We start from the raw sequence: 15,126 nt of genomic DNA, 5'->3' as shown, positions 1-15,126 counted from the left end.
AGAAACTGAATGTATGTTTTCCTGAAAAGAAAAGGCACGGGAGATTAGGCTCTGTTCTATTCCTCTTATTTCCTTGAAATCACCAAGTTCCGCAAAAATTTTACTTTAGTTTTTTAGTCTGTTTTCTCAAGAAGTGAAAACAGAGGGTTCACATTTACTTAATATTCTAGCATGCAATTACAATTCTGAAAGACAGGTTATAGTTCCATGATGTTGTCCTTTAAACTTTTAAATGACTTGTAAAAAATAAACAAGACATTTAAGAATGAACCCAGTAATCACAGATAAAAATAACCAAACCAACTACATATACATACACAGTGTCTCCTTTTTAGAATAAAAATTCTAGAATAAAAAATTTCAGGTCACACAACAGAAACTCTAGAAAATATGTATTGAAAAATAAAAGATAAAAAACCCATAAACTTTACTGATAAGACTTTCTAGTCTGGCATAATAAAGTACTAGTGGATTTAAAGCAAACTAGTTCAATATAGTTATTTTTTTAAAAAACAAGGTCTGGTTCTGTTGTTCAGGTTGGAGTGCTCTGGCATGATGTTGGCTCACTGAAACTTATAATATTTTCTTATTACTAAACTCCAATCATTATGACAAAGAATCAAGCTGTCCAACTAATAATCAACAATAATCAAATATCCTTCAATGAAATTCAGCTGACTAAATTTGTATTCAGTAATTTCCTTTTCCAATTTTAAACACCTAATGTTTTCCCCTATACCCCACCTCAAAAATAAAACGTACTCATTCCTTTCTCTCATATTTTAGCAAAAGTTAAAATGGTAAACTCATTGAGGGTAGGGTCTCATAGTAAGTTATAAGTATTCAGTAAGTATCCACAGTTGAGGAATAACCGTGACTGTTTTGAAACAATACAACTTGGATATTACTGGTGTTTTGTTGTTGTTGTTATGAGACAGGTTCTTGCTCTGTTGCCCAGGCTAGAGGGCTATGGCACAATTACAGCTCACTGGCCTCAAACTCCTGCGCTCAAGCTATCCTCCCACCTTAGCATCCTGAGTAGCTGGGACTACAGGCACATGCCACCACACCTAGCTACTTTCTAAAGTTGTTGCTTAAAGGCTTGCTATGTTAACCAGGTTGGTTTTGAACTCCTGGCCTCAAGTGATCCTCCCACTTCAGTCTCCCAAAGTGCTGGGACTACAGGCATGAGCCACTGCACTGAGTCCCTCACCCTGGATATTTTTAAACATATTTTATCTGTTCTAATGTTTTGCTTGAACAGCCTCTTGTCTACCACACAACTAACTACCAGCGTAACTTATCTCTAAACAGCAGCTCTGAGCCCATAACCCTCTTCCTTCTATGGCTCCTCAGGGCCTTTTTTCTCTGTCTGGATAACTCCTACCAATGCTTCAAAGTCCAACTCGGCTATCTGTTTCCAAGACTCCCCTTGAGTCTTGGTGGTGCCTCTCCTATGTTTCCACTGCACCCAGACTTTACTTCTACCCCAGAATGTACCATAATGTATTATACTCATCTGATCAGTTGCCTGCTTCTCATCCAGATCAGTGGTTCTCACACTGTGTGATCTCAGGACCCTTTTATACTCTTAAAAATTACTGAGGCTGCATGCAGTGGCTCATGTCTATAATCCTAGCACTTAGAGAGGCTGAGTCCAGAGGATCACCTCAGTTCAAGAGTTCAACTACAGCCTGGGAAACATGGCAAGACCCTGTCTTTACAAAAAAATAAAACTTAACCAGATGTGGTGGCATGGGCCTGTGGTCCCAGCTACTTAGGAGGCTGAGGCAGGAGGACTGCTTGAGCCCAGGAGGTCGAGGCTGCAGCGAGCTGTGTTCACACCACTGTACTCCAGCCTGGGCAACAGAGCAAGACTCTGAATCTTAAAAAAAAAAAAAAAAAAAAAAAAATTATTGAGAACCCCAAACAGCTTTTTTGTGTGTGGAGTGTATCTATCAATATCTTTAAAACTTAAAATAGATGGTGCATGGGGAAATTGTAAGAAAAAAAAGAAAAACCCTAAAATTGAAATTTAAAAATATTAGTTCACTTAAAAAATGATAAATTCATTACTTGTTTACACATTTTAATGAAAAGTATGTTTTCTAAAATATTAAAAAAAGAGGGGCTTTTATTTTTACATTTTTGCAAATCTCTTTAATGTCTAACTAGAGAAAAGCTGGATTATCATATCTGCTTCTGCTTTCTACCTTTTATGATACCCTACATCTTACAGCCTCTAGAGAACTCTACTGTACACTTGTGAGAGAATGAGAGTGAAAAAGAAAAGGTAAACAATGACTTGATATTCCTATGAAAATAGTTTTGACCTTGCAGATTCTTTAAAGGGTTTCAAGGATCCCTAGGACTCTAGATCATGCCTCTAGAAACTTTGCTCCAAATAGTAAGCTCCTTGAAGGCCATAGTAGCCTTTTTCTTTGTAACCTCGGAACCTGAAATGGTGCATGATCTCTAACAAGTATACAAGCAATGCTTTCTGAGTGCATGAACAAATGAACAAACGGGTGAATGAACAAATAATTAAACTTAGGTTGCCTTCTAATCCAGCCATTGATTATGAGTTTACACAAAATATTGAAAAATAAGAGTTTCGAAACAATAATTAAATATCAATTACCATCCATCTGAATGAGCAGTTCAGACTTGACCCTGCGACTTGCCTCATGTTCATCAGAGGTTCCTCTTCGACTGCAGATAGAATCTATCTCATCAATGAAGATCGTGGTAGGGGCATAAAATCTAGCCTTTATGAAAATATTTTAAAGAAATCATTCAATAATCTCAAAACAATCGGAGTAGTTACAAAAACCTCTTAAAACAATGGCAAAACAGAGCAGAAACTTCTCACTGTTTTAATGCCATCACCTGGTTATGGCAAAGGCTAAATCAATCATTCCCATGAGAAAAAAGAAATTTCTAAAAATAAAGGTTATATGGCTGGTGAAGTTGGGTGATAGCTACATAGGGGTTCACTGTACTATGCTTTCTACATTCATGTCTGAAAATTTCCATAATGAAAAATTTTTCAAAAATAAGTCAATCTTAATCCTCAAATATACATTCTTAAGTTACTGCAAATCCCATATGAAAAAGGAATAAACTTTAATGACAGGTCAGGCTCTGATTTTTAAAATACATATTAAAATATTCTTCTCTTCCATCAGCTTACTAGAGATGCAGAAATACTAGTCAACCCACACACACCACCAGAGTCTCTTCTTCCACCCTCAGTGGACAGGGTGCCAAAAGGCCTTGTTGTACCTTAAAGAAAAAGATACACTGAAGATACACCAACTACCCCACAAAACTCATCATCCCATTTCTTGTCAGTGTGTCAAGAACTACTAAAATAGAACTACACTGCCCTTTTCAAAAAAGATTCCAGGTAGACAGAACTGATTTATGCGAGCATCATAGACCTACACACAATACTTTGAAATCTGAATTTATCGTCACTCACCATCTCAAACAACAGACGAACTAACTTCTCAGATTCACCTCTATATTTAGATGTCAGCGTAGAAGAGGAAACGTTGAAGAATGTTGTACCACATTCAGTGGCAACAGCTTTAGCCAGCATAGTTTTACCAGTGCCTGGGGGTCCAACCATCAGTACACCCTGACATTTCAAAAGATGAATTAAATGATTGATCAGATTTAAAAAGTTTTATAAATTATGATCAGCTATTAATGTACATTAAGATTTTTCCATCAAAAGATAAACTCAAAATTACCACAGTAAAATCATGATGCATTTAGCAAGAGTATCATTTTATAGCTAGAAAAAAAATGAAGAAATTTCACAAAATGTCTCAAGTCAGAGGTAGTCAGAGATAATCTAACAAAAAGCCTAGACAACAAACAGTTTTCTCATATATATAGACAGAATCTCAGTTTCCTGAGCCTGGCATATGATATATATATAAAATACTGAGCACTGCTTAGAAGCAACTGTTCTGTTTACACATATTAAAAATAAGACATTTTCTATCACATGTGGCAGAATTACACATTCCTTACCCTGTATAAGAAACAGAACCTATCTTCCACAGTGCATTTATAATATACAGCTTTCAGTAAAAAATAAAGACCCATTTATGAGTTAACAAGGTAACAGTAAACAATCCAGTGGTGATTCAAACATAATCAAATTAGCAAGATTTGTATCATTTTAAAGTGTTAAGACAGTTTATATAAAACGGTGATAGTGATGAAAGAGCCAGTAAATGCAGAATAAAAACCAAACTTTAGTTACGTCTTAGTTTTGAAAACAAACATAAAAGTATTCTATAAAAACAAATCAGTGAAGAATAAAAATTATTCAAGGAAACCAATCCTCTAGTCTTAAAAAACTAATGGGTTCTTAAATAATTATTTTCTTCCAGTACTTTTAATAGAGTTTAAATACATGGCTCACACTAAATTTTTGTGCGTAATATTTGGTGATTCCTTAAGAGGAATTCTGATCCAATTGCTACTTTGGTTTGACAAGCTTCTCGGGATTTAAGCTTTGAAAACTAAGTGTATGTCAAAGTTCCATAAACTCCAAATTCAGAAACTGTCCAAATGCTTTTCTAGCTATAGAATTTTGATACACAGATCAACCAGGAATCACTAAGATTTGAAACATTAGTTTTACAAAAATATTTTTTTGTTTTGTTAGGGAACTCTCAACGTTGCATGAGGTTGAGATTTTAAAAACCATGAAAACGACCAATTGATGCTATAGGCATAGCCAGAGCAAAGTTCTTATTTCTGCGATGCCTTTTTCCATTCTCTCTGAGAGGGCCATCCTATAATGCCATTAATGTGGCCACCTCCTATAGGAGTTCATTTCTAACATTAGCATCTGCTCATAGCTACTGTATATTTATAAACTTCACCTTCTCATGACATTACTCCTTTAATTAATTTCTCTCTTTCCTGTATCTCTTTGTCTACTGGCTCTTTCCCCTTGGTATATAAATACACTTTAATCTGTCACCTTATAAAAAGCCCTTAAGGAAAGAACAGTCTCTTCAATAAATGTTGCTGGAAAAACTGGATAACCATACACAGAAGAATGAAACTAGATGCCGATCTCTCACCATATACAAAAATCAAAATGGATTAAAGACCATATACGAAAATCAAATCAAAATAGGCTAAAAACCTGAAACTATGAAACTACTAGAAGAAAACACTGGGGAAATACTACAGGACATCAGTCCAGGCAGATTTTTTGTGTAAGACCTCAAAAGCACAGGCAACCAAAGCAAAAACAGATAAACAGATTATATAAAACTAAAAAGCTTCTGCACAGCAAAGGAAACAACAAAGAGACACTCCCACAATGGGAAAAAATATTTGCAAAATATCCATCTGACAAGGGATTAGTAACCAGAACACATAAGCAGCTCAAGCAACTCAACAGCAAAAAGACAAATAATCCAATTTTAAAATGGGCAAAAGGTCTCAATAGACATTTCTCAAAAGACATACAGATGTCCAATAGATACAAAATGCTCAACATCACTCATCATTAGAGAAATTCAAGTCAAAACCAAAATGAGATCATCTCACTCCAATTGAAATGGCTTTCACCTTTAAAAAGATAGCTCATAATAGATGATGGTGAGGATATGGAAAAAGGGAAATGCTCCTATACTGTTGGTGGGAGCCACTGTGGAAAACTGTGTGGAGGTTCCTCAAAAAACTAAAAGTAGATCTACCATATGATCCAGCAATTCCACTACTGGGTATACATCCAAAAAAAGGAAAAAAAAAGGGAATCAATATATCGAAGAGTTATTTGCACTCCTGTTTATCACAGCACTGTTCACAACAGCCAAAATATGAAATCAACCTAAGTGCCCAACAATGGATGAATGGAGAAAGAAAATGTGGTATATATATAAAATGGAATACTATTCAGCCATAAAAAAATAAAACCTTGTCATTTATAGCAACATGGATGGAGGTGGAAATCATTATGTTAAGTGAAATACACCAAGCACAAAAAGACACATATCACATGTTTTCATTCATTTGTGGGAGCTAAAAAAGCATCCATAAAGACAGAATACACTGATGGTCACCAGAGGCTGGGAAGGGTAGGGGTCAAGGGGGAATTAAGAGAGGCTGATTAATGAGTACAACTTAATAACTCAGTAGTGTGACCATAGTTTACAATAGTCTATTGCATATTTCAAAATAACCAGAAGAGAATAATTTAATAATTTGAATGTTCTTAGCATGAAGACAAATGTTAAAGGTGGTGGATATCCCATTTACACTGATTGGATCTTTACAAATCATGTGAATGTATTATCACATGAACCCCAAAAGTATGTACATTTATTATGTATCAATTCAAAAACACAAATGTTTTAAAAAGATAGATAAAATTGACACCAAAAAATAAAAAAATCCTTCACTTGACTCTACAAATCCTCTAGCTACTATTAACCTCTCCTTCCTCTCACAGCCGACCTTCAATGGTTTATGCTATTTCTTCTTCATAAGCTACAACATGACTTTAGTCTTCACCAATTCACTAAAAATACTGCATTTACTAACCTAATGACCACTCTTCAGTCGGGCCTCCCTGACTTCTTTCTGGCCTTTGACGCTGCTGATACATGGTATTAATCCCCCTCTTCTCGAAACCCTGACACTGCCCTTTTCCTGACACTTCTGCTCTCTGGCTACGTTCACCACCTCAGATCTCCTCTTCCCTCTGCCCTTTACATCCCCAAAGCAATTCTAAACCTTTCCCTTTAAAAACTCCTGAACAAACTCATCCACACCCATATCACCAACCAACCTTTCTATCTCACAATTTTATACTCACACTCTATCTGAAGCTCCCGGCCTCTATTATGAATTAGCTGCTGAGTATTTACTGAAACACATTTTGTTTCTATTTAAACCTGCTCCTTTCTCTATTTCCAGTATCAGTTCCCTGCACCCTGTATAATAAAGAATTTAGCTGGCCTTTGTCCCCAGTCCCTGGAAAATAGCCTCTAAAACCTTGGAAATACCCTAGTGACAGGATTATTTTTGTTATCACAACAGGCCCTGAAATTTTATGCTAATGAAGTGACTCATGGTGGGCCCTATATAGTTAACACCAACAAGACAACTCAGAATGGGGGGTGACCATGCCAGGAAAACCAACCATGTGATTAGAGAGCTGGGGCTTTGAGCCATGTGGTATCAACTCAACCTTTGGGGAGAGGAAGAGAATAAGAGATTAAAAACCACAGGCAATGATTCAACTGAACACATGAGCTTCCCTAATTGGCAATACTCTATGTATTTCTCTTAGTCCATTTGTGTTGTTACAAAGAAATACCTGAGGCTGGGTAATTTTAAAGAAAAAAAGGTTTATTTGGCTCACAGTTCTGCAGGCTGCACAGGAAGCATGGTGCCTGCACTCGTTCAGTTTCTAGTGATGGCCTCATGCTGCTTCCACTTACAGAGAAAGGTGAAAGGGAGCCAGCAGCATGCAGAACTTACATGGCAAGAGCAGAAGCAAGAGAGAGGGGCAACAGCCACTTCTCATGAGAATGAACAGAGTGAGGACATGCTCATTACCACGAGGTCGGCACCAAGCCATTCATGAGGGATCTGCCCCCATGGCCCAAACTCCTCCCATTAGGCACCACCTCCCAACACCACCACATCAAGAATCAAATTTCAACATGACATTTGGTGGGACAAATAACCAAACCATATCCAAACTATAGCAGTACTATCACACGTCCATGTGATGCCATAATCTGCCTACTGTCACACTTCCAGGAGAGTAAAGCATCCTGACTCCAGGAAGAGGGCGAAAGAAGCGTCACCTTGCGCATCCTTCTAGACCTCGCCTTGTAAGTTTCTCCTTTTGGCTGGTTCCGATTTACATCCTTTGGCTATAATAACAATATCATTGTAAGTACAGCTGCTCCCTGAACGACTCAGAGGTTGGGGCACCAGTCCCCTATACAGTCAAAAATCTGCATATAATTTTTGATTCCCAAAAAAACATAACAATGAATAGCCTATTGATGACTTGAAGTCTTGCTGATAACAAAAACTGTAAACACATATTTTGTATATGTATTGTATATTGTATTCTTACAATAAACCTAGAAAAAAGAAAACATTATTAAGAAAATTATGAGAAAAATATATTTATTATTCATTAAATGGAAGTGTGTCACCTTAAAGGTCTTCAGCTTGGATAGGCTAAGGAGGAGGAGGAAAAGAAGGGGTTGGCCTTGTTGTCTCTGGGGTGGCAGAGGCAGAAGAAAAGCCATGTGTAAGGGGATCTACGATGTTCATGACTATGTTGTCCTGGGCTCAACTGTAAGGCCTCCCTAAGTTCTGTGAGTTGTTCTAGAGAATTATCAAACCTGAGGGTAGTGGGAACCCCTGAATTTGTAGCCAGCTGGTTGTAAGAGCGACCTAGGGATCCCCAGGTTTGCAGCTAGTGTCTGAAGTGAGGGCAGTCTTGCAGAAAACTGTGCTCTCGATCTGTGAAGTTTGGCCCAACTCTACGTAGGTCATGTCAGAAGTCATTCAATTCAAGCCTGGAATCTGGGAGTCATACAACTCGTCTCTCTCCCACATCCCTGTAAACAATCAGTCACTTATACCTTCTAAACATCTCTCACAAATCCACTGATTTTTCACTAATCAAAAAGCCCATGCCTTTCTACAGCTATCTGTCCTCATTGTTTGGCTAGATTATTTCAACAGCCTCCTGATGAGATTACTTTTTCATGTCCATCTATGTCCATCCCCAACCTATCCTCCATACTGCTACAGAAAAGATATCTTCCTACACTTGCAAATACCCTTCTACTAAAAACTCTTCAATGGCTCACTGACATCTTTAGCATGGCATTGCAGGGCTCTTTGTGAGAAGTAGGTCACACCAACCACTCCAGCAGTGTCTTTTGTTACTATGTCCCATATAAACACTCTATACTTCCAGCCACACTGAACTACAGAAGATTCCTCACATATACTATGTTCTCTTACACTTTTCATGTGTTTGTACATGATATCCACTCTGCCTTAGAGCCTTTCTTCATCACATCTACCTGTTTAACTTCTATTCATCTTTCAAGTCTCAGCTCAGTCACCTGCTCTGGGAGGCCATCCCTGATATTATTCTCCACAGCAGACTAAGTCCCTCTTCCTCTCTCCTGCCATAGCAGTGAGTTCATTACTCTTTCAGACTCTAATCACACTGTCCTCAACAAATACTGCACTTAACACATGGCCTCCATTAAATACACGCTTATTCACCCAAAGACCATGAGCTTCTTGGGGGCTATTATTCACTCATTTTGGTATCCTCCGCACTTAGCCTATCACGTGACACAAGGTAAACACTCAATAAATATGTATTTCCCCAGTGTAAATGTATTCAATGCTTACTAAGTACTAGGCCCTGAGGAAAAAAAATTGAATTTGTCAGGAATCACACATAAATCCTCAAGAGACTTTTAATCTATTAGAAAATATAGATAAATTATGATGCAGTCCGAGAGGTGCTAAGATAGGCTGGATGATAAATGGATAGATGACTAGAGTCTCAATGTAAGAGTGATTCAAGCATATGTTTATACACTTCAGCCACTGAAAATACAGTCGTCTATTTCTTGGGCATCTCCTTATTTTCTAAGTAAAATTTTAAATGTTGCCTTTATAAAAAATCATATAACCTGATCTTAAAACTTACAAAGAAGGACCTCGCTATTATTCTGTTACAGAAAAGTTCATCCCAGAGATATGTATTTTTGTTTTTTCTTTTTTTTTTTTTTTGAGACGGAGTCTCACCGTGTCGCCCAGGCTGGAGTGCAGTGGCGCGAACTCGGCTCACTGCAAGCTCCGCCTCCTGGGTTCCAGCCATTCTCCCGCCTCAGCCTCCGAGTAGCTGGGACTACAGGCGCCCGCCACCGCGCCCGGCTAGTTTTTTGTATTTTTAGTAGAGACGGGGTTTCACCGTGTTAGCCAGGAGGGTCTCGATCTCCTGACCTCATGATCCGCCTGCCTCGGCCTCCCAAAGTGCTGGGATTACAGGCTTGAGCCACCACGCCCGGCCCAGAGATATGTATTTTTGAAAAGGCACTTAATATCTCCGTCTTTTACCTCTCTCACAAGCTTCAGCCCTGTATTTCTTTTTTTTTTTTTTTGAGATGGAGTCTTGCTCTGTCACCCAGGCTGGAGTGTAGTGGCGTGATCTCGGCTCACTGCAAGCTCCACCTCCTGGGTTCACACCATTCTCCTGCCTCAGCCTCCCGAGTAGCTGGGACTATAGGCGCCCGCCACCACATCCGGCTAGTTTTGTATTTTTAGTAGAGACGGGGTTTCACTGTGTTAGCCAGGATGGTCTCGATATCCTGACCTCGTGATCCGCCTGCCTCAGCCTCCCAAAGTGCTGGAATTACAGGCATGAGCCACCGCACCCAGCCAGCCCTGTATTTCTAACTTGGTGCATTTCCACGTTAATATTATACCAAAATTTAAAACTCAAAAATAATTCCATATCTTTTTCCCCAGAAGCACCCCCAGCTCCTACTGAACTTTCAACATCAAGAACAATAAACCAGCGTCTTTCTCCTTCCTGAGCTCCGTATTTATGTTATCATCACTATTCTGCCACAGGCAAAACCCAATTATCTTTGCCCCTGCCTTCTTCTTGACATATATATTACATCCAAAAGGTTACCAACTTCCTTCAGTAAGTATCACTAGCATCCGTCCTTCCATCCCTAATTCATAATCACCATCCCAATTCAGGCTCTTTTAATTTTAAGCCTAACCTACTGCCAATCACTTCTGCACATGCTCTTTGCCTCCCATCTTTCTGTGTTCATTGCAACCTGATTGTTTTTTCCAACTCACCAGTTTAATTATGCTACCTACCTGCTCAAAGAGGTCTCCCAAACATCTATGGAAAAAGAATCGAACTCCTGGGAAATACAATCTGGCCTCAACTTACCTTCCCATTGGAATCTTCCCCTAATTTATTTTTTCAACATTTACGTAATTCTACGGCCTCATTAACTCATTTTAACCTCACTATATCCTATAACTATTATTATTCCCATTTTATAGATAAGGAAACTGAGGCATGGAGAAGTTCCATAACTTGCTCAAGATCACAGAATAAGTGGAAATGGTAAGAATTCGTATGCACCCAGTCTGGATCCAGGATCTGTGCCCCTTACCAATATTCTATGCTGCCTTCCTTACAAAACTTCAACGCATCTATTCCCAAACACACTTACACTTTCTCACTATATTCCACTGCTCACGTCATTCATCCCCCTCAAGTTCCTACATCTCCAAAATGTCTTCTCCAACATAGTGAAATCCTCACAACCTTACAAATTGCAGCTTGAATCCCACGTCCTCAAGCATAAAGCCTTCTCTAATCATGTCATGTTTGTGCTTTGCTGAGCTTTCCAAGTTCATGTGGACTGTACCACCCATTAGGCTCTGCTAGTGCCTAACAATGAAAGCTATCTGTAACTGCCCAACTCTCTATTTAGGATGTCTCACAGCTGAGGGACTATGTCTTGAAAAACAAGGAACCTTACATATAACAGGGCTAAGTAAGTGCCTGAAGGATAAAGGAATGGTATCACACAATGCAGGAGAAAGTGTGCTGTGGGAAAGGCACATATAAACATAAGAAGCTGAGACACATTGAATTTTAAATTTTCTAAAGGTCTGTTATGGTTCTCACAACCTATTTGGACTTCAATTTTCTAGTCTGTCAAATAATGCGGATTTAAGATGATCTCAAAGACTCATTCCAGTTCTGAAATTCTGGAATTTACGTTTTGAGACAAATTTTATAAACCTGAAAAATTTCTGAGGTCTCCTTATTTTCATGTATTCTTTAAAATACATTTATCAGGCTTGAAACAGTGGCTCATGCTTGTAATCTCAGCACTTTGGGAGGCCAAGGTGGGCGGATCACTGGAGGCCAGGAGTTCAAGACCAGCCTGGCCAACATGGCAAAAATCCAGCCTTTACCAAAAATACAAAATTTAGCTGGGCGTGGTGGCATGCACCTGTAATTGCAGCCACTCAGGAGGCTGAGGCACAAGAATCACTTGAACTCAGGAGGCAGAGGTTGCAGTGAGCCAAGATCACACCACTGCACACCAGCCTGGGCAACAGAGTGAGACTCAGTCTCAAAAAATAAATAAAATAAATTTATTGTCCTATTTTAGTAAATAATCTATTCTCACAACTCCCTAAAAAATTCAAACACGATCTTTTAAAAAATAATAATAGTTCTAGTCAAGAATTTTATTCTGCTGTTGCAGAAAAAAAATTATTTGGTCAGGAAAAAGATTATTTAGAAATATATCTCATTTTCTTAAGCCAGTTTGCCAATAAATACCACAAAAGCACAGCAAGGACAAAATAAATTCATAAAGTCAGATATTTTGTAATGACATAAGAAGTGGTTTTTTTTTTGTTTTGTTTTTGAGACGGAGCCTGGCTCTGTTGCCAGGCTGGAGTGCAGCTGCACGATCTTGGCTCACTGCAACCTCCAATTCACGGGTTCAAACGATTCTCCTGCCTCAGCCTCCCGAGTAGCTGGGATTACAGGCACGCACCACCATGCCCAGATAATTTTTGTATTTTTAGTACAGATGAGATTTCACCACGTTGGGCAGGATGGTCTCGATCTCCTGACCTCGTGATCCACCCTCCTCAGCCTCCCAAAGTGCTGGGATTACAGGGGTGAGCCACAGTACCCAGTCAAGAAGTAGTTTTTTAAAACACAGCTAAAGACCTCTCTTTAGAAAAAACATTTGTGAAAACTCAAAATATAGCAAATGTAGTCTATAAAATAGTTAATGAGCTTCAAGTCAGTGACAAGTAAAACAAAATAACCATCAATAAGAAATATTCCAACTTCTGAAAAATAACTGTTTGATCACACCTTTCTTCTATAAGACTATGCATTATTTCTGCTTAATCTGCTTAACTTTTTATTTACAGAACCATATATCTAGAAAATTCTTAAAGTTAATCTCTAGCTCAGCACCCCTGAGGGAAGTGACCTAAAGACTATATAGTTTCAACACTCCAAGCCCATCTCTCCTACTATGCAGATGTAACACATCACAACTACAAATTCAAATCCAGGTGTTTTGGGTGTATATAAATTTCTCCCAACCTTTTCAAAATGGGTTAAATACATCAAAAACTACAGCAATGCTGCCTTTCATTCTGATGCAAGCAGCATTCTTATACCAAAACCAATTTAATACATTCTCACCTTCCATGGCCTTCTAATCCCTTTGAAAAAGTCAGGCATCCACATTGGAAGAACAACAGCTTCCCTTAGCAACTTCTTAGCTTCTTCCAGATCTGCTATGTCATCCCTTTGAAAGAACAGCAAAGTTTCATAATGTTTATTCAGGTTTTTTTTTTTACTTACGAAATTATTCTCTCATTAAGAACATTATTCTAATTCTTACTGCATAAAAACGTAAGTGAAAACATTAGTTATTAATGAGGACGTGCCACTGAATTAACAACTTTTGTCAGTTATATATCAACTTCAAATTAACATGTAAAATGTCCTGGTTACATTCGACAGAACTCTCCCGTCAATTCTATACTTTCATATTACAGAGGTGGTCATAATCAGATTAATGAATAACAAGAGAAAACTCACACCAAGCCAACCTATAACTTGTGTTCTCCTCTACTTTAATTCAATAATTTCAAAGACTCTAACCAATGAATGCTAGGATTCCTGGATACAATGTCTCTTTCAAGGGCTTCCACCAGATCCTTATCATAACCAGCACCATCAAATTTTGGCATTTCACCATCACTTGCACCATCTTGCATATTCTTCCTTCCCTGGGGATAGGTATAAAAAAAGTGCTAGTCAATAACTGGATAATTTAGTTAACATCATTACACTTTGAAAACATTATAATGCCATCACTTTCTAAATAATGTTTTATTATTTAGATAATAGTAATTATAAATAAATAAATAATAAAATAATTATTATTATTATTATTTTAAGGTAGTATTTTCTGATTACTCAAATGCCATTCTCCTCTTTGTAATTCATCAGAAATACATGAACTGGTCAACTTTATTAAAAACTTCAAATCTACATTCTTGCAGGGACAGTTGCAGGTAAGACTAAACATCCTTGCTAGATCCCAAAAGACTGGGAAAGCCTACCTTTGAACTGGTAGATGCAGAAGATTTCCACCACTACTAGAAAACATTTTGAATATTAATGTAGAAGGACCTTTTTAAATGGTATTAAGACCATTAAAGCAATATGCTTTACCCCAAATTCTTCATTTAATAATATCGTTGTTTTAAAAGGAACTATATGCTATGATTTCTATGGGGTTCTGCCAAGATTTACACAGCTCTGAAAAGCTTTACATGACATTTACTTATTTGCCAGAGACAGTCCAACTATGGAAATACTTCAGCAAGCATAGCCAAGTGCCTCCCCAGAGCTTTAGCCCCAGTTACTGCCTGGAGTAAAAATGAAACAAGAAAATGGCCAAAATGAGTCAATCTCCTAAACTTCAACCTCAAAAGAGACAAAAGAACAAGACAAACTTCTCTAATTCCACTTCTGAAATAGTCAAAAGGCTCAATCATAAGTGCTGGGAGGAAACGAAATGGCTCCTTGGGATAGATGCTCTGGTTCCTTTAAGCCACTAGGTAAGTGACCAAATGGTATTCTGGTACTTCACCCAAAAACACCACAAATTATTTCTGGGCAGTATGGCAGCAGTATTACATTTATTAGTAAATTTTCAGGAAGATTCTTGCATTCCAGATGACAGATATCAATATTGACACTATTAAAAGGAGTAAATTTTTGGCACCTACACAACAAATACAACATCAACAGACTTAAGCTTAGGCTAGAGTCACATTTTATAGTATGGATAGGCCAAGGTTACCAAGTCATATTCAAACAACAAATAGCTAGGAACATTCTGTAATCATTTTAAAACTATTCTAGAAATGTATCAACAAAGAATACAACAGAAACTGACATATCTGGAGCTTGAGCCTTCATATGGCATTGTAATTTATATT

General features: G+C 37.9%; 1 protein-coding gene across 7 annotated transcripts in view; it reads right to left on the bottom strand.

Moving 5' to 3' along the window:
* KATNAL1 (katanin catalytic subunit A1 like 1) overlaps nucleotides 1–15,126 on the bottom strand; it is a 131,181-nt gene that overhangs the window by 59,055 nt on the left and 57,000 nt on the right. For all 7 annotated transcript variants that reach the window (XM_033236239.1, XM_033236220.1, XM_033236250.1 and 4 more), the window contains 4 exons: nucleotides 13,778–13,905; nucleotides 13,313–13,418; nucleotides 3,485–3,643; nucleotides 2,642–2,768 (listed from right to left, as the gene is read on the bottom strand). In XM_033236239.1, the coding sequence (XP_033092130.1) occupies nucleotides 2,642–2,768; nucleotides 3,485–3,643; nucleotides 13,313–13,418; nucleotides 13,778–13,905 (520 nt within the window). The remainder of the gene's footprint in view (nucleotides 1–2,641; nucleotides 2,769–3,484; nucleotides 3,644–13,312; nucleotides 13,419–13,777; nucleotides 13,906–15,126) is intronic.

Source organism: Trachypithecus francoisi, unplaced genomic scaffold (assembly GCF_009764315.1).
Source record: "Trachypithecus francoisi isolate TF-2019V2 unplaced genomic scaffold, Tfra_2.0 Contig01461, whole genome shotgun sequence".
Lineage (NCBI taxonomy): Eukaryota > Metazoa > Chordata > Mammalia > Primates > Cercopithecidae > Trachypithecus > Trachypithecus francoisi.
This window is presented reverse-complemented; position numbering and strand designations above follow the sequence as displayed.